Source organism: Narcine bancroftii, chromosome 14 (assembly GCF_036971445.1).
Source record: "Narcine bancroftii isolate sNarBan1 chromosome 14, sNarBan1.hap1, whole genome shotgun sequence".
NCBI lineage: Eukaryota > Metazoa > Chordata > Chondrichthyes > Torpediniformes > Narcinidae > Narcine > Narcine bancroftii.
The window spans coordinates 14,131,411-14,159,004 of record NC_091482.1 but is presented as its reverse complement, the minus strand read 5'-3'; the positions used below and the strand labels follow the sequence as shown (position 1 = coordinate 14,159,004).

The 27,594-nt window shown below is 42.1% G+C and overlaps 2 protein-coding genes across 17 annotated transcripts in view; one reads left to right on the top strand and one right to left on the bottom strand.

The window, feature by feature from the left end:
- The window catches only part of myo18ab (myosin XVIIIA b), a 219,893-nt gene that overhangs the window by 151,271 nt on the left and 41,028 nt on the right, over positions 1–27,594 (bottom strand). For 2 of the 16 annotated variants that reach the window (XM_069911056.1, XM_069911058.1), the window contains exon 1: positions 12,829–12,960. The exons of the other annotated variants lie outside the window; for them this stretch is intronic. In XM_069911056.1, coding sequence (XP_069767157.1) covers positions 12,829–12,849 — 21 coding nt within the window. In that variant the 5' untranslated portion in view covers positions 12,850–12,960. Of the gene's footprint in view, positions 1–12,828; positions 12,961–27,594 lie in introns of those variants that run through there. 16 annotated transcript variants of the gene reach the window in all.
- Positions 13,409–27,594, top strand: part of LOC138749555 (beta-crystallin A1-like) — a 137,927-nt gene continuing 123,741 nt past the window's right edge. The window contains exon 1 of the mRNA XM_069911078.1: positions 13,409–13,531. The gene's annotated coding sequence lies outside the window, so the exon portion shown is untranslated. The remainder of the gene's footprint in view (positions 13,532–27,594) is intronic.

The following is a 27,594-nucleotide window of genomic DNA, read 5'->3' as shown; positions in this document are numbered from 1 at the left end:
CTGGTAATGGAAATTAATTTGATAAAAATAATATTTTTAAATAACTATAGTACAGTAACCCTGAACATATAGTCAACCTGGTCTGATTTGACATTTAAAATTTGAATGATTGGAGGTTAAAAATGCACTTTCCTTTTGCTCCCAGAAAGCAAAGCGTGATGAGAATGCCATGTTGCTGTCATGAATTGATCAGTGGAATTATGAAAAGAGGTCTAATACAAAACAGGAGTTTGCCTGGAGCCCAATTTCTTCCTAGTAATTGAAAATGGTGGGGCACATTGGAATGTCCTGGACAATGGCAATGCAGCAACTGGAGACACACGTGATGATGGACACTGTAAGTACAGAAAAAAAGTGGAAAGCACAAAATTATAGTAAGATCAAGTCAAGAAAAGTCAACAATTATTGCAGTTACTTAATCTAATAGCAAAGCTAAATTTAATCCACTCGAATTTCAAAGTAGTTAAAAATTGCTCCAGAACGTTCATCAGAGTCAGGAAGACAACTTCACAAGTCCAAAATATTTTATTGGCACAAGATTCTTCCAATTAAGAATACATTTTAATGATTAGGATAACTATCCCAGAGCTGGAATAGGAAAGTACTTGAATATGAAATACACAATTTGCCAATCAGAAAAAAAAAGACATACAAAACTCAGTAAAATTCACAATTTCTAATGTTGTACTTTGGATAGAAATGGACAAAACGGGAATTCAAATAATTTCAGGTGCATAATGGTTTGGAGTTGTTCAGATGCCTTTCAGAAAATTAAACTTCAGTAGTATTTTGGATAAATTTATATTTGACACAAAGGGAAACTAGACCCTCATTAATAAGTTTATTTTTTAATGAATGGATTCTGCCCCAAGCAGATATTGTAAAAGGAGTTATGCAACTCATCTCTACTTGAGATATTTTTAGCAACTTGACCTCCATTGCCTTTTGTGGAAGAAAATTCCACATGTCCATCACTTTCTGCTTGAAAAAATTCTGCTCCTCAGTTCTAAATTTCTTACCTCATGTGCTGAAACAATGATCCTCATTCTAAGTTCCCAAAAGGAAGAAGTATGCTCTCCATTTATAACCTAGTCCTATCAAAATTTTTTGATTGTTTCAATGACATCACATTTTTCTAAGTGCTAGTAAACACAGGCTTAGTTGATACAAGTTAAACAAGAAAGCCAACAAGAAAGCTGTGGTTGTAGTTCAATGCACAAACGTGCTGGAAAAACTCAGCAAGTCACGCAGCATTCCTTATGTAGCAAAGATACATAACAAATGTTTTGAGCCTGAGCCCTTCGTCAAGGTCAAGCTTAGTTGATACAACTTTTTTTTCCCATACAACAGTGCTGCTATCCCATGATCTTTTTTATTCCCTCAATGGCAAGTAAATCTTTCATAAAGCTACCAAATCTGAACAGTATGCCCAGTGCCATCTCATCAAGATTGCAGCAAAATGTTGCAAATTGCAGCAAATTGCTCGTACTCAAAAAACCTCTCACAACAAATATCAACTTACCATTCACTAACTGCTTACTGCATCCACACATTTGTTTTCAGTCAGTGGTGTACAAGAATACCAAAATCCTTTTGAACATCAATATTCTCTAATCTCTATTTAAATAATATGCTTCCTTTCTGTTCATCCAATTCAACTGGATAAATTCAGATCTATCATGTTAGAGTACATCTGCAATGTATTTTCCCACTCACTCAACTTGCTTAAATTGCTTTGAATCTCTGCACTCTGCATCCTCAGTCATCACAACTCAAAATTCCATCCAGCTTTATGTCATCTGCCAGTCCCAGTAAAAAATTTGCACAATCTCCCATGTGTTTCCGGCGGGTGTTCCATTTTCCTTCCACTTTTCAAAATGTACAGGGGAGGTAAAGTCATTTAGGGAATTTGAGTGTCATATGTTCATGAGCTGGAAGGGCCTGTTTCCGTGCTGTATGTCTAAATTTCAGAAAAAAAAACTTTGAAATACTGGACTTGGTTGGCTGATCCAAATTATTTATGTATATTGTGAATAGCTGAGCCCTAAAAGACAGAATTGGGGAAGTACAGCCAAAAAGGCTTAAATGATGAAAGAACTGTGTATAACTGAGAAAGAACTGCTTGGTCCAAGAATATGCCTTTTTCCAAGGGATTACAATCTAGAAAAATATTTAATTGAAAAAAATTGTAAATAAAGGAAGCTTTAACATTACTTGCAATGTAAAAATATTGTTGGCTTTCTAAAACTCAAATTATTAGATTTAATTTCCTAAACCAGCCATTCTCAACCTGTTTTATGGTTATGGCCATAGTTTATGAGACCCTTCCCTGTGAAATATTCAAGTTTGATTTTGTCTGTATACTTCTTTCCTACCAACTACATTGTAGAGCTCGTTGAAAGAATCAAAGACTTGTTGATCCAAACCAGGGCTTTTATTAGCAAAAGACAGGAGCTCTTCATAGGTGGCCAACCAGTCCGGAATGATCCGACCTGGCTAGGGACACAACCCTTTAAGGCCCAGACAGTAGGCGTGGCTAAGCTCTCAGCCAATCGCTGCAAGCACAGTCTATATACTGTAACTATATACACTATATATATTGGTGATAGATCTGTACTATCACATACATGAAAAATCATTTTTTTAAAAATTGTGTTACCCGAGGTGAAATGAAAACAAGGCTTTTACTTAAATGTACTGTGGTTCCTTGGGAGCTGGGGAGGGAAGTGGGGGGGGGGGGGGGGGGGGGGGTGCTTTTGGCCCCAGTTGAGAATGGCTGCCCTAAACACACATAAATATGACGATAAAAGTTTTTCAAATTTTATCATAGAAGGTAATTCTTCCCTCACGACTTGAGCCAATCTCCCAATTCTTGCTGCCCCTTTAATTAATCCTCTTCCATTTTCCAAGCATCTCTGTCTCCAAGCTTGTATCAAACCTCTTTACCCTGGCTCTATTCATACTTTTCCCTCATTAATTCTGCCATGAACTTTATCCATCATTCCTTCTCTCTCTTTCACACTTCTCTTCATCAACTGTGCTAAAAGAACCAATCAAGTTCTCGTGAAAATTTGTCAGTAAAACATTTGTAGAGATACCAATACATGTGAAAAATGAATGTGCAATGGAGATTGCTAAACCACAACAATGAACAGTGTTTGACAAACAGAACATAGAAACTATTTGAATTGGACAGGTTAAGCCTTACAGAGACAGGGGCATGATCAGATTCAACGAATCTGTTGAAGGTGATGTACACAGTACCAAACAAACTAATTTCTGCAAAGGTAGATCAACAGGAAGCACTATTCCCTCTAAGCTGTGTGCATGTGCATGCACATGTTTTGAAATCAGTTCTAAAAGGAACTTAACGTGAGCACAAAACGTTAGTTATCTAAAATAATGTAGTATCTATATTGTAGTAGTGGAACCTCTATTAGTCGAGTTAGAGTTTACAAAGAATGGGTAAGTACCAAAGACAGGAGAGAGAAACAGTAACTAATTGACTTAAATACCATTTGTATGTATATTATTCTGTGTCGTTTTATGTCAAATAGTTTGTAAGCCAACATAAATTGCTATGTGTGAAGATTTTCACTTTAAGCATCTGGACAGTTTGTCAACTGGCAATTGAATGAGCTTTGATTTAACCATTTTCAGCAACTTCAATAATAATCTGTGAATTTATCACTTATTTTTATTAATTTATTTAGACATTGTAACACAAAGGTTATTTAATGGAACAACAAACTGAACAAAGTAGTTAAAAGTATAAAGTCTTAACTAAATATGTTACTTCATAGAATTCAATTATACTATTTAGTCAGACTTTGAGTTTATGGTGAAAACTAGAGTGTGAAGGGCAATATTTGCATTGCATCTCCCCAAGATCACTAGATCAGCCATTCTCAACCTTTTTGGCAATGGACCCCTTTGGACTCTGCTTAAAGTTTATAGGCCCCCTTCCCTGTGAAGCAGTTAAGTTGAGTTGGTTTCTTCCATACTTCTCTCCTATTGGCTACATACAAACATAAAAAATGGGTTGTGTCCTCCCCAGTGGAGAATGGCTGCACTAGATAAACAATTCTAAAGGGGTATTGCAGCACTCTTCAATGGGTGTCTGCCATCTCAGCTATTCAACTTCAGTTATCAAAATGAGAAGACTCGAAAAATTTGGTGAAAAAAATGACTGAAAAAAACAATTTGACATAGTCTCATTTGGTCCAGCTCCTCAACTGCCTCACCACCTACAAAAGTTTTTATAAGATTGAGACTCCTGGATGGTATATTGCCCCCAGAACCCAGGGTCAGAGACAACTCTGAGCAAGTTCACAGCATTCACAAGCAGGAGGGTGGTCCATTTTCACCACATATACCATCCTACCTTCATCAATTTCTTTTGTTACCTCATCAAAACAAACTCAATTAAGTTCACGAGGCATGACTTTCCCCTATCAAAGCCATGCTAATTATCCTTGAAAGGACTATACTTCTCCAAATGCTATGAAATCCTATCCTTAAGAATCCTCTCCAATATTTTTCACACCACTAACAAGAGTCACAGGCCCATCATCTCCAGGATTCTCCCAATCACCATTTTTTTTAAAATAAAAAAGGACCATATTTTCCATTCTGCAATCCTCCAGCACCTCCCCTGTCACCAAGGAGGATACAAAAATCATAAATAGCCCAGCTATCTATTTCCTCCCTTCCCACAGCAACCTGGGCTATATCTCATCCAATCCCAAGGATTTATCAATCTTAATGTTCTTAAGAGGATCAATCACTTTCACTTTCCTAAATATCATGGTCCAGCACACAAGCTTGTTCTATTCTGACCTCACCTTGACCAAGTTGAATAATGAAACAAAAACAAAGTATTCATTTAGGATCTCCCCAACCTCCTACCCTCCAGGCATATGTTGCCTCCGTTATCCTTAAGCGGCCCTACCTTTATTTTCGTCATCCTTCTGTTCTTCACATACGCATAGAACACCTTGGGGCTCTCCTTAATCGTATTTGCCAATGCTTTCTCATGTCCCCTTTGAGCTCTCCCAAGTTCTTCCTTAATTTCCTTCCTGGCTATGATATAATTCTCATGAGGCCTTCCTGTTTTTTGCTTCCTGAACCTAATGGAAATCCATACATCTCGCAAGGTTGTCGCGCAGGTTGATAGAAGAGTGAAAAAGGCCTATGGGATGATGGGCTTCATTAGTCAGGAGATTGAGTTTAAGAGTCGAGAGGTCATGTTGCAATTCTACCAATCTCTGGTGAGACAACACTTAGAATAGACTGTTCAGTTCTGGTCACCTCATTACGGAAAGGATGTGGAAACTATGGAACGGTTGCGGAGGTCATTTACCAGGATGTTGCTTGGATTGTAAATTAAGTCTTATGAAGTAAGCTTAGCAGAGCTGGGACTTTTCGCTTTGAAGCAGACTGAATAGAAGTCTACAAGATTCTGAGAGGCATTGTTAAGGTGGACACCCATAGCCTTTTTGCTAGGGCAGGAGTTATACACAAAGTGAAGGAAGGAAAGTTTAGGGGAGACATCAGGGATTTTTTTTTAAAATACAGAGTTGTTGGTGCCTGGAATGCCTTGCCAAAGATGGTGATGAAGGATGAAACATTTGGAGTGTTTAAGAGTCTATTAGGCAGGCACATAGATGAAAGAAAAATTGAATGTTACAAAGTAGGAATGGTTTCATTTTTTTTATTTTGTTAGGAATACATTAGTTCAATTTCTTTTTCATTGTTGTGAGACAGGAGAGAGAAAACCATTATTGACTTCACAAAAATACTACAGACAAGTTAAATTCCACCACTATGGTCATGCAAATTAAATTCCACCTCATGTACTGACAAATTGAGGCTACCCGTAAAAATTGAAGGAACAGCACCTTCAATACTGTCTCGACAGTCTCCATCCACACAGCATCAGTATAGATTTCTCCAATTTCTATTAATCCCCTCCCCCAGTCTTTCCATTTCCCTGATCCTTGTTCTCCATCCCCTTCCCTTCCTTGTCCTATTATAGATCTATCTTTCTAAGCCCTTTTCCCTCTCCCCATTATTTCTCAGCCCCATTCTTACATTTTGGCCTGTGTTCCTCCGCTTCCCCTGACACCAAACCACCACCCTCCCCCCACCTTTTTATCCAGGCATGTGTCTGATTTTTGGCACTCCTGAAGAAAGGTTTGGTTCCAAAATGTCAACTGCTTTTTACTTTCTGTGGATGCTGCGTGGCCATATCAGTTCTCCAGCATTTTTGTGTGCTCCACTATTTAATCCTTGCAAAACCTGAACCTTTGTTGACATCATTATCCATTTGAAAAATTTAAATCAATATCCAAGTCATACAAATCCGTAAAACAACCTTATTAATTTGCATGGCATGTTAACAATAATGTTTAGCCCCTGAACAGCAAAAACATCTCATTAATAGATTCAGAGAAAAATAAATACTCAAAATGGCATTCAGGATTCCACTCAAGGGAAGCATCTTCCTTCCTTTTTCATGATTGAAAAAAGAACATGTTGCCACTCTGGGATGTAATGTGAGGGAGTCTCCTTCTACTGTAACAGTACTGCTTAGTTACTTCCTCTTTCAAAAATATCATTTTTTTTAAATATCCAAACCATTGACTGCAAATATATTATAGGTAAGCAAACAATTATGTACCTGTCAGAAAATGCAGATAAAACTTGCCAATTATCTAGCACCTTGAGACTTTGGTGATACTGAACTATCAGATTTTCCAGGTAATTAAATGTTATTGCTATTAGTGCCTCAACACTCTTCAATTTAAGTTTTAAATTTATATTCTTCTAAATTTAAATTTAGACAAACAGCACAATAACAGGCCATTCTGGCCCACAAGCCCATGCCACCCAATTAACCTACAACCCCCGGTACATTTTTGAAGGGGAGGGAAGAAACTGGAGCTCCCAGGAAAAACCCACAGAGACAAAGTGAGAACATACAGACTCTTTACAGACAGCACGGGATTTGAAACCCAGTCCTGATCACTGGTGTTGTAACAACAAGCTGTGTCACCCAATTCGTTTCTTTTAAAATGTAATGCTACATTATATTAAATTTATCAGCATATCTGGGAGTTCAAAGGGAGCACAGCAGGAGCCGGGACCCCAACAGGTTGGGGGCAGCACAGGAGCTGGGACCCCATTGGGTTGGGGGCAGTAAAGGAATCTGGTCTCCAGTGTGTTAGAGGCAACACTAGAACCCGTGGAAGAACAGCATCACTAACGCCACACAGGTTCAAATCTGGTGCTGTCTGTAGGAATTTGTTCGTTCTCCCTGATGTGGTTTTTCTCCAGGTGCTCCAGGTTGCCTCCCATCCTCCAAAATTATGCCGGATTGGTGATTTAATTAGCTGAAATTGGGCCACACAGGTTTCAATGGCCAGAATTAGCTTCAGTGTTATTTCATTTTTTAAAAAACCAAGGCTCTGGTGAGTAAAAAGTGGGCACGGAAACTGGGACCCAAGCGAGTGGAAAGGCTATGCAGTAAATATTAGCTATTGAGCCAAATGCCAAACCATCAAGATTTCTGGATGATGTTAGTTCTACTCTAATATCAAAAAAAGTCTAAATGTAACATGCCATGCATTTAAAATTTAATAAATATCAAATAGAATTGGTTCTTTGCTTTCCATTTTATCCAAAGCATAAAAAATTGAATATTGACCTTGTCAATATGCTCAGTGAACAGTACAATAATGATCATTAAAAAATATTAACAAATTTAACAAAACAAATTTTTATTTACATCCTCAATATTTCAACAATCTGATTACAATCTTGACAAAGCAAATTTCATCTCCTGAAAGTAATATTTCTACAAATAGCAGCCCAATCAAGCCTCTTTCCTTCTTCAAAGGCAATAAATTGTAAAACCATATACATTTTAGAACCATTGTATAATGGAATAAATGACTTTTTGATCCAAAGTTAATGTATGTTAAAATAAGTTAATGGATAAATTAATTATTCAAACTTTTTTGAGCATAGCTCATCCTCTGGATATGCAATCCCGAGTTTGTGTATTCAAATACTACCCTGGCTAGTTGTTAAAGTTAACATTAAAACTGGGTTTTAGTGGCTTAGTCATAGAACAATAATTTGTGGGTTGTTATTGAAAGTTAGCTGGTTTGCCTATATTATGTCCTATAGATTAATTTTAACTAACAATTTATCACTGGTTATTCATTACTTATGTTATAACTTTTCATTTGCTGACACAACTCTAAGGGTCAGGATTTATCAGAGCAGGGATAATTATCAAGTCTTTGTTCATGAGTAATTCTGTCTCTCAAAGGGAAGAAAGCTTTGGGGAGATATCGGGGTAAGTTTTAATTTTACACAAAGAGTTGTGGGGGCCTGGAATAAATTTCTATGGTGGTAGTCAAGGCTGGAATATAGCGTATTTAAGAGACTCTTATATAGGCACATGGATGAAAGGAAAATAGAAGGTTATTAAGATAGGGATAGTTTAGTTTTGATAGGTATATATATATAGATCAGCACAACATTGCGGGCTGAAGGGCCTGTGCTGTTCTGTAATGTTGTACATTGATTGACTTTTCCCATCACATGCCTAATTATGAGGAAATTGTAAAGGAGTTCACAATTTTTGTGCTAGAAGTGGAGGAGAATTGAATTTAACCAGTTACATTTGATTTTATACTGAACAAATTCATTGTATTCTAGGGATAAACTGAGTAATGAAGTGGATGCAATATAATGAATTTATTAAATAACCTGATTATTCCGTTTTATTTAAAAACTACAATCTCACTGTGGGGTACCCCCACCTTGGGCACATTTTACAGGAACACAATTGAGTGTCCTGTATGACTGCATCATTGTATGACATGGTAGCTGAAAACCAAAAGTCAATACAAAGGATGATCAAAATGGCCAAGACGATCACTGGGTTTCCATTTACTCTATTAACAGCATTTACCATGAGCATTGTTTAAAAAGGGCTAAAAGAATAATCGAAGGCCCTTTCTATCCAACACACAGCATCTTTGACCTACTGCCATCAAAAAGGAGGTTTAAGAGCATCAAAAATCAGGACTGTCGATCTTGTTCCTGCAAGCTGTGAGATTGACAAATTAATTCCTGTAACCAAGAAAATCATTCCAAAATGTTTTCTATTTATTTTAAATTATATTTATGTAAACATGATTATGATGTGCTGCATATCTGCTAGTATGTGTGTGAATTGTGCTCCAAAGAAACACCATCTCATCTGGTTATGTGTGTGCAGTCAGATGATTATAAACTTGAACTTGTAAAAGTATCTGTAGACTTTTATGTTTTACTCTTGAACTTGTAAGGATTCTATTCCTTTCTCTCAATTCCTCAGTCTCTGCTGAATCTGCTCCCAGGGTGAACTCTTCCATTCCAGTTGATGTCCTTACTTAGAAAATGTTTATTTCCCCACGTGCCCTGGCACCACACCCTCCTCCTCCCCCTTCCAAACACCAGCAGACTCTGCATGCAACATATTATTCTCCACAATTTTCACCACCCACAATGGGTACCCACTTCCAGATACATCTTCCCCTCCCCTCTCCACATTCCCTGGGATTACTCCCTCCTCATTTCCCTCGTCTACCTATCCCTTTCCACCAATCAGTCCCTTGGTTCCTACATCTATGAATGCAAGAAGTGCTACAATTGCACTTACAACTCCTTCCTCACCATGATTCGGGACCCAGACCGACCTTCACCTAGGAACCTGTAGGGGTAATTTACTGCATCTTGATCTCCTGATGCAGCCACAACTACATTGAGGAGACTGGAGACAGATTGGGAGATCCTTTCATTGAATACCTTCACTCTGTACAATGCAGCAGCAAGGACCTCCCAATGGCCAACAATTTTAATTCCACACACCACTGCCACACCTGTCCATCTCCTCATGTACTGCCAAATGGAGGCCACCCACAAATTGGAGAAACCACACCTTATTACAGCTCAGCAGTCTCCAACCAGTCAGCATTGATATCGACCTCTTCAATTTCCATCAAGTCCCAGTCTCTTTCCCTATTCCTCTATCTCCTTTCCTCCAATTCCCCACTCCCTTCCCTTCTTCTAAGAAAGTTACCATGCTTAGCTCTCTACCCTCTTCTTCCATCACTTTTCAGCTTCTTTCTCTTTTGCCCTCTGTGACAGAGTATATAAATATATATTTTGAGAGATAAATTGGGAAAGGTTTTTTTTTAAAGAGTAGGTCACATACAAACACTTTAAAACAGATCTTATTTGAAATACTGGAGCTCTGCCCCATGCTAGACATATCAGGGCCTCAGATCTTTTGCAAGAGCTTTGACGAGTGCTCAAGAGACCACTAATGGATTGTTGTTTACAAAAGGCAACAGATTTTGTCAGAGCCGCAGACAGTCTGAAGGAGAACTTGCTGTTCTTGGAGGGTCATGTGGGTTTGCAAGCAGAGAGTGTCAAACAGGCTTTTCTCTGTGTGTGTGAGAGCGAGAGATCACTTGTGTTACAGCCAGCAGAAGTAGCTGGAATAAGACAAACTGGCAAGCTTATGGAAAGCCCATTTGAAACACGGCCTGGTCAAAGCCCTTGTGGTTCATGCAAGAGGAAAGGACTGGCTGTCTTATGTTTCACTTGAAATAAGAGAAACAAAAAGGAACTCTGTAGTGACCTCAAAGAAAGAGGTTACCATCTGGAGAACCCTGAAGGGGGCATGTTTCATCAGCAAGACACTGAGGTGGCTGGGTGCCTATCGTACAATAAATATCTCTCTGAAAACTGACAAGAACCTTCCTGAGCGGTAACCATTTACCTTTCAAGCACCAAAGCCTCGTGAACTTTATAAATGTTAAATTCTGTGCACAGTATAAGAATTGCCTGCAACCAGTGAACTTGGAGGAATGGGAAGTGAGATTGGACTGTGAACCAAAGAACTTTTTTAAACTTACACACACATTACATACATTTGCACTTAGAAGGGGGTTAAGTTAGGTTAAGTTCATAGTGATGTTAAAGTTTGATTCTATTATCATGTTTAAACTTTTGTTTAAGTAACCATTTGTCCTGGTGAATATCAATTGCTGCTGGGTTTTGGGGTCCTCTGGGCTCATAACACCTCTCACTTGAATCCACATTACCTCTTATCTATTAGCCTGTGCTCCTCTCCCTTCCTTCCTCCTCCCCCCGCCCCCCCCCCCACCCCCACCCAACCCCCACAACATCTGTTTTATTCAATATCTACCAGTTTTGCCTAACAAAGGCCTCAGGCCCAAAACTGTAATTGCATTTTAAATCCTATGGATGCCGGTTTCTCTAGCACTTTTGAATATTGCACTTGATCCCAGCATCAGCAGGTTTTCCTGTTTAATTCTATGAATAATTATTTACCTTTTAATTTTTTTCTCATAAGGTAATTTAATTCATACTTATTGTTTGTTTGAGTATTTTACATTGTGTAGCTGCAGCAAATTTTAGTTCATTTGTACGTTGTAGTGGTTTTAAAGAGAGTCTTAAAACAGGGATATCCTGTAGTAGTGGTGTTTTGCAATAAAATTTTAGTCTAAGGAACCTGGAATTTCCAACAACCTGTCCAGGACCAACCATGTCAACATGACAGATAAAAACATGTATAATACCAACAGCTCTGCTTCCTCAGAAACCAGAGGTAACTTGGCATGTCCCCAACATCTCTCAACAACTTCTACAGACACATCAATCAAGAGTGTAGTGTACAAAACTACAACATGTGTGAGCTGCTCAGCCTAAGGCCACAGGAAATTGAATAAATTGTGAATAGAGCTCAAACCTCCCTCCCCTCCATCGACTGCATCGACACTCTCAATGCCTTCATCCCACCCCATCACACCTCCCTCATTAGGAGAATAAAGTGTGTGAATTTGCACACCACCAAATTCAAGGGAACAAACCTAGTAAAATAATGTTGCCCTTCCTCCTTTGAATTTATCTTTCACTGCAGCTATACTCTATTTATTCTGTTGTATGTATGCATGGATAAGCAAGATAGCAAGCAATTATTTTCACTGTACCTCATTACACATAATAAACAAACCTTGGATAACTGAAGGCACCACCTTCAAAAAATAGAAATAAAAGGCAGGTTGAGTTTAAGGCAAGTTTGTAGAGCTGCAAGGACTTAAAAAAAAGTGAATTACATTTCACATAACATTAACTGCCCACAGGTGCTGTTCCACCTGATGATTGTTTCTGGCATTTTCTATAGCTGTTGATTTTTTCCCCCATTTTTAATCTCAAAAGTAACTATGCTAAATTCTTAAAATTAATAGCCTATATGGTGTTTGGACAATAATGTGAGGAACACACTATTTCACATAAGATCAGGGCATAAATTTTTTAAAAAAAAATAATCACCTTGCAAAAGTAGAAATTTACCGTGTCAAACCTTCTCCGCATTGAAAGTAAATTAAGCTCAACACTGAACTACACACTTTCCAAGGAGTAAGAAAGGTTACATAAAATAAAATTCTGAAATATGTAATCCTTTCTTTTGATTCAAGAAGTATTTAAACTTAAAATCAATTTCTCTCATTTATAATACTTTTAGGAAGTATACAGATTTAAAATTGAGGATATCTTTGTCCCATTTTGGACAAAATGATTCAGCAATAGAACCAAGCATGCCTGTAACACTTTCCGTGGCCACTAAAAATAGGCTCAGCCAAAAACACTTTGGCTGAAACTTGTAACAAATAAATTTGTATAAACTGCTACGATATTCAACAAAAATGACAAAAAAATTTAAATAATTGTTTCAAATACCTTTCTGTATTCTTCTTGCATCTAGCTTTTAAGAAATATATAAGCTGCCAACTATACACACTCCCAGCTAAAGCAGTTTTGAAGAAGTACTGCAGCCACTGATGCAAGCTTCCGTTCAGGGTAAAGGAGGCTGTCAAAGTGTCATTTCACAGATACTGCAACGAGACAGCTGGGTAGTTACAGGCCTTCTAAAAATATCAAAGAATGTATGCTCATTTCCAACAGTTGGTGGCTCACCAGGACTTTGAAACATCCCAAGTTAAATCTTTAATAAAATGCATCAAGTATAAAATTCTACAGCACCAGGAAAATCCAACTTCAATTGATTATATTTAAAACAAATTTCTGATATTTTTGATTTCCTTTTCGGATGGGGGAAAAACAATACAAAGACTATCACTGATGTAATTTCCATTTGAAGGGAAGTAAAGCCCCTCCTTTTCCTGTTCATAACTAACTTGTAGCATATGTTTGCTACAAATAGTCACTTCACTCTTTAAAGTTTCCCAGAGAATTGTTGAATGCACCACTCACTTATGATTAAGCCTTGCTTACATTTTCAAAAACCAGCTCAAGTTTCAAGAGAGATTTATTTGCACATGACAATTTTCTTATTGACTGGCATGGAGATGAACTAACACCACGCTCTTACTGGGATGATAGAGATTTCCTCTGAGTACTCCAGTTTCTACCGAGATTCCAGGTACATTAATTGTCCAAGATCTATAGAGAAGTATAGTCATTGTAACAGAATATGAAGAGAGGAGGAGCGTTGCTAGGAATGTGGGGAAAATAAGGTCGGTGTACAATTGGTGATTGATGTTAAGCATAGCCTGGAGGGTCTTATGGGCTGTAATGACACCATGATATAGAAATCAGAGCCATACAACCATGTGGAAAGAGAAATAATGTCCATGTGATCATGACCCAAAGCCTTTGTCAAGATTTTGCAAATCCATGCTCACAGCTAATTTTCTGAGATAGGAACATAGGAAGTAGGAACAGGAGTAGGCCAAAAATGGCCCATCGAGCCTGCTCTGCCATTCAATACGGTCATGGCTGATCACTCTTCATCAAAATGGTCCTCACTGAAGTATTAGGAAATATTCAAGTATTGAAGAAAGCAATTAGGAAAGCAGATGCTAATGTATTTGTATTGATAAAGATTTGGACTTCAATGTAAGGAGATTTGCAGAAATTCACCAAAGTTTTGGTAATTCTAAATTTGGAAGATTGTCTGCCATTTTAGTGTCGAAGCCTTTCACAAGATGATGCCTGGAATGGAGGATTTGTCTTTGAAAATGATGAAGGAATCTTGGTCTATCATTTCAGTTGCTTTTTTTCTTGCACTAATTGCATCTGTGAATACCTATTTATCATCTTTCTGTACTAATTGCCTTTTTATGTCGGCCTATTGTGAGAATTTAATATATACAATTGTAGTTGGTGTATCTCATATAGTGTATCTTTGGCTACAGCAAGTTAGAATTTTGGTGCATCTGTATGCATGTTTCTTCTTTGGCTTGGCTTCGCGGACGAAGATTTATGGAGGGGGTAAAAAGTCCACATCAGCTGCAGGCTCGTTTGTGGCTGACAAGTCCGATGCGGGACAGGCAGACACGGTTGCAGCGGTTGCAGGGGAAAATTGGTTGGTTGGGGTTGGGTGTTGGGTTTTGTGTAACGATAAACTCTCATTACTCTATATCAGAGACAAATAAAATCCTGAGGGCACAAAATGACAGAATGTGTGATTATAAAGATGCTTCCCCAATGGGAGCGTCAAAAATTAGGCAATGGACTCTGGATAAGAGGACGTTCATTTTGGACTAAAGATGATGAGTTTATCTGATTATTGTAAATCTTTGGATTTCAGAAAGTGATGATGGGAGCATATCAGACAGCAACACTGAACAGAAAAAAATAATTAACATTTTAACTTGACCTTTCGAACCAATGGAGAACACTCAAGATACAGATCATTATATTTTTAGATACTAAGACATTAAAGATATGGGGATCAGTCAGGAAAGAGGATTTAAAAAAACAGTAGTCAAATTTTTACTGAATGGCAAAGCATGTTCGAACAGTCAAATGACACATATACAGCACACTAACAGGTCCTTTCAGCCCAATTGACGTACCCTTGGTACGTTTTGGAGGGTGGGAGGAAACAAACTGGAGTCTCCGGTAAAAACCTACAGAGACAAAAGGAGAACGCTCAAACTCCTTAAAGGACTGTGTGGATTACAACCCCGATCCCGATCACTGGTGTTGCACCAGCGTTGCACTAACCATTATGCTAACCATGCTGCCCACACACATTCTTTTTTAAAAAGAGCAGGGACATCATGTAACAATTTTGCAATACATGGGGTGAGATTCTCACGAGCATTATGTGTAGACTTGGTCATCTTGCAAAAGAAAAGGTATCAAGCCGCAAAGGGTGCAGAAAAGATTCACAAGAATATTACCAGCATAAGTAGGCTTGAATTTCAAGGAGAGATTTCAAGAGGGACTTTTCTCCTAAGGGTGGACCTTATAGAGGTTTATAAAATAATGAAGATCATAGATAATGGAAATATTTGTAGCCTTTTCCTCAGAATAGGGAAATTTCAAACAAAAGGACACAAATTCAAGGTGAGGAGCAATATTTAAGAGATTCAGGGGGCACATTCTTTACAGGAACAAGCTGCCAGAAGAAGTGCAGAGACAGGGACAATTGTAACTTCAAAAGACATCAAGACACATAAAGATATGACATATTTTTAAAAAACTCAATGGAGTATGGCTTTAAGAGAGTGTCTAAAACGTCTACCGACGAGTAGCACTCACATCCAAAGTGATAAAGTGGTTTGAGAGGTTGGTGTTAAAGCACATCCACTCCTTTCTGAGCAGCAACATGGAGCCATTCCAATATGCCTACTGCATCAACAGATCAATGGTAGATGCTATCTTACTAGCTCTATATAAAGCCTTGGAATACCTAGACAGCAAAGATGCATACACAAGGATGCTTTTATCGATAACAATTCAACATTCAACACCATCATCCCCTCAAAACTGATCAGTAAACACCAAGACCTTGGTCTCAATACCCCACTGCAATTGAATCTTGGATTTCCTCACCTCCATACCACAATCAGTAAATATTGGTAAGAATATCCTCTCCACAATCTCCATCAGTACCGGTGCAACATAGGGCTGCATTCTCAGACCTCTGCTCTACTTATTTACACTGTGGGGCTTGGTACAACAATAACAATCTACAAATTTGCTAATAATATCACAGTAGTGAGATGTATAAAAGGGAGCTACAAGTCAGTATGTAGAAAAGACATTGAAAAATTAGCTGAATGGTGTATTAACAACAACCTCAATGTCATCAAAGCCAAGGAGCAGATTATGCAATTTAGGAGGGGAAAACCAGAGGTGTCCAGTGAGCAATCAGAAGTGGAGAGGGTTAGCAAATTTAAATTCCTGGGAGTCATTATTTCAGAGGACCTTTCCTGGACCAACACACAAATGTCATTGTTGAAGAAAGCACATCAGCTCCTCTACTTTCTCAGGAGTTTGGGGAGGTTTGGTATGATATTGAAAACCTTGGAAAACATCTACACATGTGCAGCGGAAAGGGTACTGGCCAGCTGCATCATGGCCTTGTATGGAGGCACCAATACCTCTGAATGGAAGGAACTGCAAAAGGTAACAGACACAACCCAGTACATAGAACAGGTCCTTCAGTCCATAATGCTCTGCCAACCTTTAGACCCTGCCTCCCACATCACCCTCCACTTGAAATTCCTCCATATGAGTGTCTTACATTTCTTGAAATTCACCAATGTACTTGACTCCACCCTGACCACACTAGTGCATTCCATGCACCAACCACTCTCTGGGTAAAAATAAACAACTTTCCTCTAATATTTTCCTTGAACTTTCCAACCATGACCTTAAAGCCATGCCCTCCTGTATTGAGTGGTGCCCTGAGAAGAAGGCACTGGCTGTCCACTATCTATTCCTCTTAATATCTTATATGCCTCTATCATGTCTCCTCTCATCCTCCTCTTCTCCAAAGAATAAAGCCCTAGCTCCCTTAATCTCTGCTCATAACACATGCTCTCTAAACCAGGTATAACCCTAGTAAATCTACTCTGTACCCTTTCCAATGTTTCCACATCTTTCCTATAATGAGGTGACCCAAACTGAACACAGTACTCCAAGTGTGGTCTAACCAGAATTTTCTTAAACTCAATCCCTCAACCTATTTTCATAACACCCCATAAGCTTTCTTAACTACCCTGTCCAGTTGTGAGGCAACTTTCTGGGATCTGTGGACATGGACCACCAGATCCCTCTGCTCTTCCATACTAACAAGAATCCTGCCATTGTGGCAGATGTTTGTGCTCATACACCATCATGTTGAAATAATGAGACCACACCTGAAGTGGTCAGCCAGCGAAGAGTAAGCATTTATTACAGTGTTATCAGGCTCAATATGGACACACAACATGTGACCTGGCATCATGACATCTGAAGTACAAACGACCTCATGATATAGCTACGTTGAGTAGGCCAGAGCTTCTCAGTAAGACCTATGGGAGCTTCTGAGTCACTATGCCTCATGGCTGTAGTGGCTAGTTGCCAGTAGATAGGAGGCTGTTATGTCTCACTGTCACATGACAGAAGCTGTTAGTGCTGGTTCTGCCCACTCCCTCCAAGCATACCACTAGATCCTTAACTTTGTACTACTCTGCCTTGGAGCTTGTCCATCCAAAGTGTACCACCTCACACTTCTCCAGATTGAACTCGATCTGCCACTTCTCAGCCCAGCTCTGCATCCTATCAATGTCACTCTGCAATTTTTATTTATGTTACATTCAAAATGTATTATTACGTGACAATAATGGTGCTTTTATTTATTTATTTTTCTATAATCATGTACACTACTGTAGAGCTCGTCGAAAGAACCAAAGACTTGTTGATCCAAACCAAGGCTTTTATTAGCAAAAGACCGGAGCTCTTCACAGGTGGCCGACCAGTCCGGAATGATCCGACCTGGCTAGGGACACAACCCTTTAAGGCCCAAACAATAGGTGTGGCTTAGCTCTCAGCCAATCGCTGTAAGCACAGTCTAGATACAGTAACTATATACACTATGTACATTGGTGATAGATCTGTACTATCACATTCACCCCTTCTTGGAGAATTGACCCGGGAAAAAAAAAAACAAAAACGAGGGAGAGAATGAAAAGGAAGGGGTAGGTCAAGGACTGTAGCGGTCAGGGGGTCTGACCATCCGGCGTGACCGCCGTGGTGCCGGGATTGGGGTCGCTGGAGTGGTGTCACCAGCGGGCTCATCGGGTGCGACTGCTCCGTCACTCAATTCCCCAGTCGTTTTGTCGGCAGGGTGGCCCGAGTCATTGGGGTGCTGTTGGTCCTTCTGTTGCGGCACGGGGCCTGGAGCATAAGGAGTTGGGGGGTTTGCTGGGTCTACCGCGTCCTGAGCTAGGTCCCGCACCGAAACAGTGTCCTCCCGCCCGTCTGGGAACTCCACGTATGCGTAATGTGGGTTCGCGTGGAGTAGAGTCACTCGGTCGACCAAGGGGTCGTTCTTTGAGTGCCGGACGTGGCGTCGCAAAAGGACGGGGCCAGGGACGGTGAGCCATGCCGGTACAGTGGTTCCCGATTCGGATTTCCTCGGGAAAAGGAACATCCTTTCGTGGGGGGTGGCATTTGTTGCAGTACATAGGAGGGAGCGGATGGAGTGTAAGGCACTAGTGAGAACCTCCTGCCAGTGAGAGGTGGGGAGACCTTTAGACCGGAGAGCCAGTGTAACCGCTCTCCATATGGTGGCATTCTCCCTCTCGACCTGGCCATTACCGCGTGGGTTATAGCTCGTGGTCCTGCTTGAAGCAATACCACACTCCAGAAGGTACTGTTGCAGCTCTGCACTCATGAATGAGGACCCCCTATCACTGTGGATGGAATTGGGGTACCCGAAGATGGTGAAAATACTGTGAAGGGCCTGTATCACTGAGGTGGCAGTGGTGTCTGGGCAGGCCACAGCGAATGGGAAGCGGGAGTATTCGTCGATGGCCGTAAGGATGTAGGTATTACGGTTGGTCGACGGTAGGGGTCCCTTAAAGTCTACGCTAAGACGCTCGAAGGGGCGGGTGGCTTTGATGACGTGGGAGTTATCCGGACGGAAGAAGTGGGGCTTGCATTCGGCGCACACCGAACAGGCTCGGGTCATGGAGCGGATCTCCTCAACTGTGTAGGGTAAGTTGCGCGCCTTGACAAAGTGAGCAAACCTAGTGACCCCTGGATGACAGAGCGCCTCATGGAGTTTCCGTAGTCTGTCCATCTGTATGCTGGCGCACGTCCCCCTGGAGAGCGCGTCAGGCGGGTCGTTGAGCTTACCAGGCCGGTACAGGATGTCATAGTTAAAGGTGGAGAGTTCGATTCTCCATCTGGCGATTTTGTCGTTTTTTATCTTACCACGCTGGGTGTTGCTGAACATGAAGGAGACCGCGCGTTGATCAGTCAACAGTGTAAAGCGCCTCCCAGCGAGGTAATGTCTCCAACGACGTACCGCTTCAACTATGGCCTGGGCCTCCTTCTCGATCGAGGAGTGTCTACTCTCCGGACCCTGGAGGGTTCTGGAGAAGAAGGCTACAGGCCGACCGGCCTGGTTCAAGGTGGCTGCCAGGGCGAAGTCGGATGCATCGCTCTCGACTTGAAACGGGACAGACTCATCGATCGCGTGCAGCGTCGCAGCAGCGATGTCAGAATTGATTCGATCGAAAGCCGCTGTGGCTTCGGTCGAGAGGGGAAAAGAGGTGGTCTTGATAAGAGGACGTGCCTTGTCGGCGTAGTTTGGAACCCATTGGGCGTAATAAGAGAAAAGGCCCAGGCAGCGTTTGAGAGCTTTCTGGGTATGTGGGGGGGGTAAGTCCATTAAGGGACGCATGCGGTCAGGATCTGGCATGACTATCCCGTTTTCCACCACACAACCTAGAATAGCGAGTCGTGTGGTCCGGAAAACACACTTGTCCAAATTGTAAGTCAGGTTTAGCTGACGGGCAGTTTGAAGAAATTTGTCTAGGTTGGCGTCATGGTCCTGCATGTCGTGGCCACAGATGGTGATATTGTCCAGATACGGGAAGGTAGCGGTTAGCCCGTTCTGGTCCACCATCCTGTCCATTTCCCGCTGGAAGACCGCGACACCATTTGTGACCCCGAATGGTACCCTGAGAAATTGATATAGCCGCCCATTCGCTTCAAAGGCCGTGAATGGTCGGTCCTCGCAGCGGATCGGGAGCTGGTGGTAGGCCGAACGTAGGTCAATAGTGGAGAAAATGCGGTACTGGGTGATCTGGTTCACCACATCCGTGATGCGTGGCAGGGGGTACGCATCCAGGAGTGTGAAGCGGTTAATGGTCTGGCTATAGTCGACCACCATCCGTAGTTTTTCCCCATTCTTGACAACCACCACCTGGGCTCTCCAGGGGCTTGAACTGGGTTCGATGATGCCCTCATCCAGCAATCTACGCACCTCACTCCTAATGAATTGCCTGTTTTCGTAACTATATTGCCGACTTTTGGTGGCCACAGGCTTCCAGCCAGGGGTGAGGTTTGCGAAGAGTGCTGGCGGGGCAATCCGGAGTGTGGAAAGGCCGCAGGATTGGCCCCGGGGCACGGGGGCGGGTTGCTCGGGTGCTTCGGGAGTGGGGCGATGGCAGACCGAGAGGGGGGCGTGGGGTCCCCCAAAGTGTAGGGACACCGTTTGGAACTGACACTGGAAGTCTAATCCCAGCAACACTGGGGCGCACAATTGGGGAAGGACGAATAATTTAAAGTGGGTGACCGTCACGCCCTGTACTTCCAGCGTGGCGATGCAATACCCCTTTATCCCAGTCGAGTGCGACCTCGTCGCTAATGAGATCCTCTGGGTAGTGGGGATAATGTCAAGTCCCCAACGGAGGGCCAGATCTGGCTGGATAAAACTGTCAGTTGACCCAGAGTCAAATAAGCAATTGGTGTAGTGTCCATGCACTTTAATCAGTTCCATTGCTCTGGTGAGGGGATGAGAGCATTGCTGGTTTAATGTTATTGAAGCAGTTGACAGGCGAGTTTTGCGCGATGACGTCACGCAACGGGATGACGTCACACAACGGGATGACGTCACGCAACGGGATGACGTAGTCAACGCTCGAGGAGAAGGTTGGAGAACCTCCCGGAAGTGCTGTTGTGGCAGGTGAATGGTAAGTAGTGGGGTTTGTAGTTGCTCGTGATCGGTGGTCGGGCCCTGGCGGTCGTCAGCGATGGACGCTAGGGTGAGCACCTGGTTGGCCGCGGGGGTGGCTGCGGCGGCGGTAGCAGCGGCGGTAGCGTCGGCCCCGGGGGTGTCTGTGGCGGCGGCGGCAGCAGCGGCGATAGCGTCGGCCCCGGGGGTGGCTGTGGCGGCGGCAGCAGCGGCGGTAGCGTCGGCCCCGGGGGTGTCCGTGGCGGCGGCAGCAGCGGCGGTAGCGTCGGCCCCGGGGGTGGCTGTGGCGGCGGCAGCAGCGGCGGTAGTGTCAAGTGTTCCGCACGGGGGCGAGAGGCAGGCCATCACCATGGTTGCGACGGTGGGTTGCCCCTTCCGGGTTCGGCGTCTCCGTGACGTCAGGCGTTGCCGTGCAGGGGAGCCCTCGCTCTCATTGGACGAGAGCTCTGGGGAAGAAGAGTTTGAATGGGATAGTGGCGGTTGAGCTTCACACGAGGCACTGTGTTTGCTGGCGGCCATTTTAGACCTACAGACTGCAGCAAAGTGGCCCTTTTTAAGGCACTTCTGGCACCTGGCTTTTCTTGCTGGGCACTGGGACCTGCTGTGCTTGTCCCTCCCGCAGAAATAACATTTCGGGTTCGCACGGGGCAGGGTAGCAGCAGCCGACAGGCCGTCAGGGGTAGGGTAGAAGGGCACTTTACTCACATCAGAACGAGGGGTCCAGTCCCTAGAGAGCTCAGTGGACTTTAAGGCTGCATCCTCCATTGTGATTGCAATCCGGGCCACGTCCTCTAGTTTTTCTACCCCTTGTTCGAGCAAACGCAGCCTCACTTCGTTTGATCGGAGCCCGGCCACATAGGCATCCCGGACGAGGTCGCTAGTGATCTCGGCAGCAGTTTTGTCCACACAGTTACAGTCCTTGCCCAATGCCTTTAATACTTGTAAATATGCCCTGCTGGACTCGCCGGGCTGTTGTTTCCTCGACGCAAGCATGAGCCAGGCATGAACTCTGTTCACCGGTTGATCATACAGTTCCTTCAGTACCTTTATGGCTGCGGTGTAAGTGGTCTCATCCTGGATGTTCTCGTAGACTCTCAAGGACACCATAGACAGCAATGCTGTTAGACGCTGGTTATCCTCCTCTACCTGAATGAATCTCAGGAAGTTTTCAAAGTTCAGCAGCCAGAACTTAAAGGCTTTGAAGGCTGTAGCTGACTGTGGGTCGATATCAAGTTTTTCTGGCCGAGTTAAACGCTCCATCCCTTTCAAAAAAAATTCTTTTTGCTAATAAAATTGTAGAGCTCGTCGAAAGAACCAAAGACTTGTTGATCCAAACCAAGGCTTTTATTAGCAAAAGACCGGAGCTCTTCACAGGTGGCCGACCAGTCCGGAATGATCCGACCTGGCTAGGGACACAACCCTTTAAGGCCCAAACAATAGGTGTGGCTTAGCTCTCAGCCAATCGCTGTAAGCACAGTCTAGATACAGTAACTATATACACTATGTACATTGGTGATAGATCTGTACTATCACAACTACCCAATCTTTGTGTCAACCGCAAACTTGCCAACTTACCCTTCTATCCGTTCATCCAAGTCATTAATTTTAAAAAAAAAATCACAAAAAGCAGAGGTCCCAGAACCAATCCTTGAAGGACACTACTAGATACAACCCTTCAATCTGAATGTACTCACTCCACCACAACCCTCTGCTTTCTATAGGCAAGCCAATTCTGAATCCACAAGGTCAAGCTTCCCTGTATCCCATGCCTCTGACTTACTGAATAAGCCTTGTCAAATGCCTTACTAAAATTCATGTAGACCACACCCACTGCACTACCCTCGTATCTGGTCTCTTCCTCAATCGGCTTGTGAGACATGATCTGCACTTCACAAAGCCATGCTGACTGACCTTGATCTGACCATGATTCTCTAATTGCCCACAGATCCTATCTCTAAGATTCCTTTCCAACAGCTTGCTCACCACAGGCACAAGGCTCTCTGGTCTATAATTATTTGGACGTCCCCTTGTTCAAAAAAGGTAGTAGGGAAAGGGGACAACATTTGCCACCCTTCAATCCTCCAGTATCATTCCATGGATAACGAGGACTCAAAAGATCCTAGCCAGAGATTCAGTAATTTCCTCCCTCACCTCATGGAGCAGCCTGGGGAATATTCTGTCAGACCCCAGAGACTTAGTCATCTTAATTCATTTTAACTGCTCCATCACATTCGCTTAATATAAATAGGCTCTCGAACATTTACCTTACCCATATTGTCCTCACTGTCATCAAGGTCCCCCTCTTTGGCGAATACTGAAGAGAAGTATTCATTGAGGACCTCACCCAGTTCCACAGCCTCCAGGCGCAACTTCCCATCTTTATCTCTAATTGGTCCCATCTTCACTCCTGTCATCCCCTGTTCTTCACGTGAAGAATCCCTGGTATTTTCCTTAACCCTACTCGCCAAGGCTTTCTCATGTCCCCTTCTTGCTCTCCTCAACCCCTTCTTAAGCTCCTTTCTTGCTACCTGATATTCCTCAAGAGATCTATCTGGACCTTGCTGCCTAAATCTCATGTATGCAGCCCTCTTCCACCTGACTAGATTTTCCACTTCACTTGTCAATCATGATTCCTTCACCCTATCATTCTTTCTCTGCCTCACCGGGACAAATTTATCCCTAATATCCTGCGAGAGATCCAAAAACATCGACCTCATCTCCACAGTACATTTCCCTGCAAAAATGTCATCCCAATTTATACCAGCAACTTCAAGCCTTATAGCCTCAAAGTTTGTCCTTCTCCAATTAAACTCTCCACCACTGAGAAAATTTACATGGACTGCTGCTGTCAGAGTGCAGCAGCAGTCTGTGATAGTACAGATCTATCACCAATATATATAGTGTATATAGTTACAGTATCTAGACTGTGCTTACAGCGATTGGCTGAGAGCTTAGCCACGCCTACTGTCTGGGCCTTAAAGGGTTGTGTCCCTAGCCAGGTCGGATCATTCCGGAATGGTCGGCCACCTGTGAAGAGCTCCTATCTTTTGCTAATAAAAGCCTTAGTTTGGATCAACAAGTCTTTGATTCTTTCGACGAGCTCTACATGGTCATCAAGGATCCACACCACCAAGGACATGCTCTGCTCTCAGTACTGGTATGAGGAAAGAGATATAGGTGCCACAAGACTCGTTCCACCAGGTTTTAGGAACAGTTGCTATCCCTCCACCATCAGACACCTAAACAACAAACTCAATCAGGGTCACACTTAAGGACTCTTACTTGTGCACATTATTTATTATTGAATATTTATTTTCTATATTACAGTTTCTTTATTTTCTATATTACACAGTTTCTTTGCACTTCTTTCTTTGCTTATGTTTCTCTATTTTCTTGAGTATAGTTTTTTGTGCTACCACTTCTGCCTAGCTCACAGGAAAAAGAATCTCAGGGCTGTATGTGATGTCAAGTATGTATTCTGACAATAAATTTGAACTTTGAAATAAGGAAACTGTAAAAGCCACCTTTTTTTTTTGCATCTGAAAACACAGCCACCACTTGTATACCATTCAAATCAGTGATACTCAAGAGGTGAGAATTAGAGGTTAATGATCTTGGAAGGGAAATAATTACGGCAATGGAGAAATTTGAAGGGTCAGAATTTCAAAACCTAAGGCTCATTAATATGCATTCTTTTAAATTTGTACTGGGTGGTATATAATCGTAATGTATTTATTCCAAATCAATGAACTATGTGAATAAAATTATCTACTCTTAACAGTCAACATGTCAGATTGAATCATCCACCCTTGTGCATTACCAGTTTATATTATTCTGGATAGAGAGCTGTGTCAGCTTGGTCACACAACTTCTGTGGCACAAGATTTAGATGGCTATTTTGATTGTCAGGCTACTGACAAGACTGTTTACTTTCTCTTGGGTAGTCCTTCAGGATGTATTTCCAAGTTCCTAGGTGGCCAATGAGACCTATATGGGATCCTCTAGGTGGCCATGTCCGAATAAATGCCAGACTAGACAGGAGTGTGGATAGTTTGGGAGGTGGTGTGCTCTTTCCACCAATTATGCTGGTGTCTCTTGACATCTGGACCTTTGGCTTTCAAAGTCAATCCAAATGTTCCTTCTTCAATTTGAGAACTCATGGACCAGGAATTCCCAAGAATTGTTGCTTTCTTTCAAGAAAACTTTTGAGAATATCTTTGAATATTTTACTTTATCTACCGGTAATCTCTTGCTGCAAAAGACCTCAGAATGTGGCGTCTTGCTGTGCCAGCAAATAATGTGACATGTCCAACAGAACCAACAGAGTCAATTAAGGCTTCATCTGTGGGAATGTGGTCCTGAGAAATGACACTGAAGTAACATTGACCTTTGTTTACTTATCCAGTGCCTTTCCTTTTCACAAACACCACAATTATGCCACAATTTAAGAGTAAAGAATAAATTGGAGCTTGATCTCCAAGCATACACATGCAAGCATCATTCACGCACCATCATTTGGCTACCAAGGATGACATAACCCTGGTTCTGGTGTGGCAATATGAATTTAACATTAATCTTGTAGATTTGCTCCACCCCGAGGGAAGGTGCAACATTGCAGATAGATGCAACATTGCAGCTAGAAAAATTGAAAATATGCCAGAAAGGCGATGCAACCTTACTTGATATTTCTTTGGCTTGGCTTCGCGGACGAAGATTTATGGAGGGGGTAAAACTTGATATATCTGTATTAAAATTGCATCTGAAATGAACCTGTTACAAAGAACAGGGTTTGCCTGCTAGCATGATACAATTAAAAAATCTAAACAATTTCCGTTAAAGATTTCTGTGAATGATAGGAATTCACAAAGAGGTGCTTGGTGTGGCACAAACCTCGCACCATCACGTTCAGGAACAGCAGCAACCCCTCCACCATCCAACTCCTCAATGACAAACTCAATCAGGAACTTATTTAAGGACTCTTACTTTTGCACTTTGCTTTTTTAAAAAATCTCTCTGCATTGCAGTTTCTTTACATTTCTTTATTTGTTTACGTGTACGTTAAGTCAGGTTTTTTTTTTGCACTGCTAATAAAGTGGAAATTCTGCCTCACCCACAGGAAAAAGAATCTCAGAGTTGCATGAACTCGGACAATAAATCTGAAATCCAAAAATCAAATTGGCCAGAAAGCTCAAGTGCAATTAAAGGGAGCATGGATGTATCCAACATCACCTCCACATGGATTTGCACAACAGTTGAAGCCCTTTGCTTCAAGCATAGGCACAGTGGGGTTTTCAATGAACATGAAGATGAAACCAAAGTAGCTTCTGAAAGGTGGAGTCTCAGCTTCATTTGAATACAAGCAGAGCCATCCAACATCTGGGTTTTCTCATCTCTTATGCTTACAACACATGATGGTATTCAGATATCAGTTGCATTGTGGCTCCCAGGGAAATGTTCCCATTTTCCTTCTCATTTCCAATAACAGTAATTGGGTTTGAATGCAAGTCAGAGATGAGAATAATAAAATGGATTTCAACCACCATCGAGTCCACAGCTTTAACAATTAGCTTGAGGCCAATGGAGTCAAAGGCTTTGGCAAGATTGATTAAAAAACAGAACTGCAAGATCTTTTTTTGTTCCTGAATGTCTGGCACAAGAATATTTACTATTTTGACTGCAACTACAGAGTGAAATCAAAAGGCCTATAAAGCCATTTCGCCATTTGTTCACCAGATATTTATGAAACCCTTATTAATATCAACACAATAGCAATTAGCCTCCAAGTGTCAACATTTCCAAGTTTGAATGGGCTGTCCAAATTAGATGAGAGGACTAAACAGCCATTCTTAATGTTATGTGGGATTCTTCTGTACTTGAACTGAGAAATATATTTGTGCTACCAGCATAGCATTGAGATGTAGCAGCAAACCAAAGGATCAAAATGGAACCCATCCAACAAGTTTTGGGCAGACCAAAGGGTGTCATTCACTGAGTTAATGGTCTTCCAGCAGTTCTGGATGTCTGTCCTATTTTGCACCTCTAGGAGCAATCCATAAATCAGAGAGACTTCTATCATGCTGCTGCTGGGGTTGAACCGCTATAAGGACCCTTACGTCCTTTTCCGCACATTATTTGCGAATCTACATTCCTTCTCCACACCACCACAGTCATCTCAGAGACTACGTACATCAGACCTTTCAGACCCTTTCTTGGATCCGCATATCAACTGGAAGGTCACTCTGGTGACCGTCAGGGCAGATGTGTGTGGCATGGGCCATACCTGTGCCACGTACAGGAGGACAGAGAGCACTTCTCATCCAATGACCAGGTTCTTCCCCATTATTGAGAGGGAGCACTGAATCCACAGGCCCAATTTCTGGTAGACTTTTGCAAGCTACTCCGACCTATTTTTGTTGCACACCTTGGCCCCTCCAAAGCAGATCCCCTTCACCTTCAGGTAGTCAGATCTGTCTGTGAAGGGGATGGTGGATTGGTTACCC